Here is a 1,183-nt window from a genome sequence, read left to right as displayed (position 1 = left end):
CGTGGGGGGGGCAGAGAGTTGTGTGGGGGGGGGGGGGGGCAGAGTCCTTGTGGATATTGAAGGCTGAGAGAGATTCCTGATCAGTCTGGGAGTCAAGGGTTAAAGGGACAGGGACAGGGAACGGGAACGTGAGGAATGTCGGTTCAGCTATGAGGGGCCGAATGGCCTGTTCCTGATGATTTTAAATTTGGGATTCTTGCACCTGCCTTGAGGGAAAGTTTCATTCACATTTATGAAACAGTGGTTGTGAGGAGAGGAGTGACCCACCCGCGAGAGGCTGACTATGTCGGGCTGATATTCTCAGGCGTTTGGACAAACGAGATTTTCTCGTTGGAACATTCGAGGCCGTGACAATGATGGGGTCTTGGCCCCAGGCTGGGGAACCAAATACACACACACACACACGGAACAGGGTCAGGAATCATTCCAGTCTCAGATGAAGAGAAACGTCTTCACTCGAAAGGTGGAATTCCCAGGGCTGGGAAGGTGGAATTCCCAGGGCTGGGAAGGTGGAATTCCCAGGGCTGGGAAGGTGGACTTCCCAGGGCTGGGAAGGTGGAATTCCCAGGGCTGGGAATGCTCCGTCATTGGCTACACTTTAGGCCGAGACGGATTCCAAAGCAGTAAAGTGGAACCGAATCCCCAAGTCAGCCAAGATGGCAGAATAGACTCAATGGGCCGAAGGGTCTCCTCCTTCTCAGAATTGGTTTGTTCTTACCAACAGTTTGGGAACACACGTGGCTCCTGTGCTCACCTGGAACAGCAGAAGGCACTAGTCAAGGCCAGGAGCTGAAATCCCCACTTTTGCCCTCACAGTGGAATCTCGGCCTGACACAAAGAAAGGACCAATCCCCTCCCCGATCCCGTGACAGGCAGGATACAAGCACTCCCAAACCCCACGTCACTTCTCAGGATACAATTGCGCAGGTTGAGGGAGGGAGGGAGGGAGGGAGGGTGCAGCCTCTGTTACCTGTCTGTAATATCTTCTTTTTAATATCTGTCTGTTATTGTCCAGTTTGTCAGCAACAGCAGAGCCATAGATCTCCATGCTGGCAGTGAAAACCACCAACTCATACCACTGACTGACCTGGCAACACAGCAGGGAGAGAGGGGGGTCAGCTAGCTGGCAAGGAGAGAGAGAGAGACACACACATACAGAGGAAGGGGGGAGAGAGACACACAC

General features: G+C 53.3%; 1 protein-coding gene across 1 annotated transcript in view; it reads right to left on the bottom strand.

Annotated features, from left to right (window-relative positions):
* LOC122546562 (CTD nuclear envelope phosphatase 1) overlaps window positions 1-1,087 on the bottom strand; it is a gene marked incomplete at its 5' end in the record, with an annotated part of 10,578 nt that extends 9,491 nt beyond the window's left edge. The window contains one exon of the mRNA XM_043685250.1: window positions 971-1,087. Within this exon, the coding sequence (XP_043541185.1) occupies window positions 971-1,087 (117 nt within the window). The remainder of the gene's footprint in view (window positions 1-970) is intronic.
* Window positions 1,088-1,183: the final 96 nt, after the last annotated feature.

Source organism: Chiloscyllium plagiosum, unplaced genomic scaffold (genome assembly GCF_004010195.1).
Source record: "Chiloscyllium plagiosum isolate BGI_BamShark_2017 unplaced genomic scaffold, ASM401019v2 scaf_5205, whole genome shotgun sequence".
Lineage (NCBI taxonomy): Eukaryota > Metazoa > Chordata > Chondrichthyes > Orectolobiformes > Hemiscylliidae > Chiloscyllium > Chiloscyllium plagiosum.
This window is presented reverse-complemented; position numbering and strand designations above follow the sequence as displayed.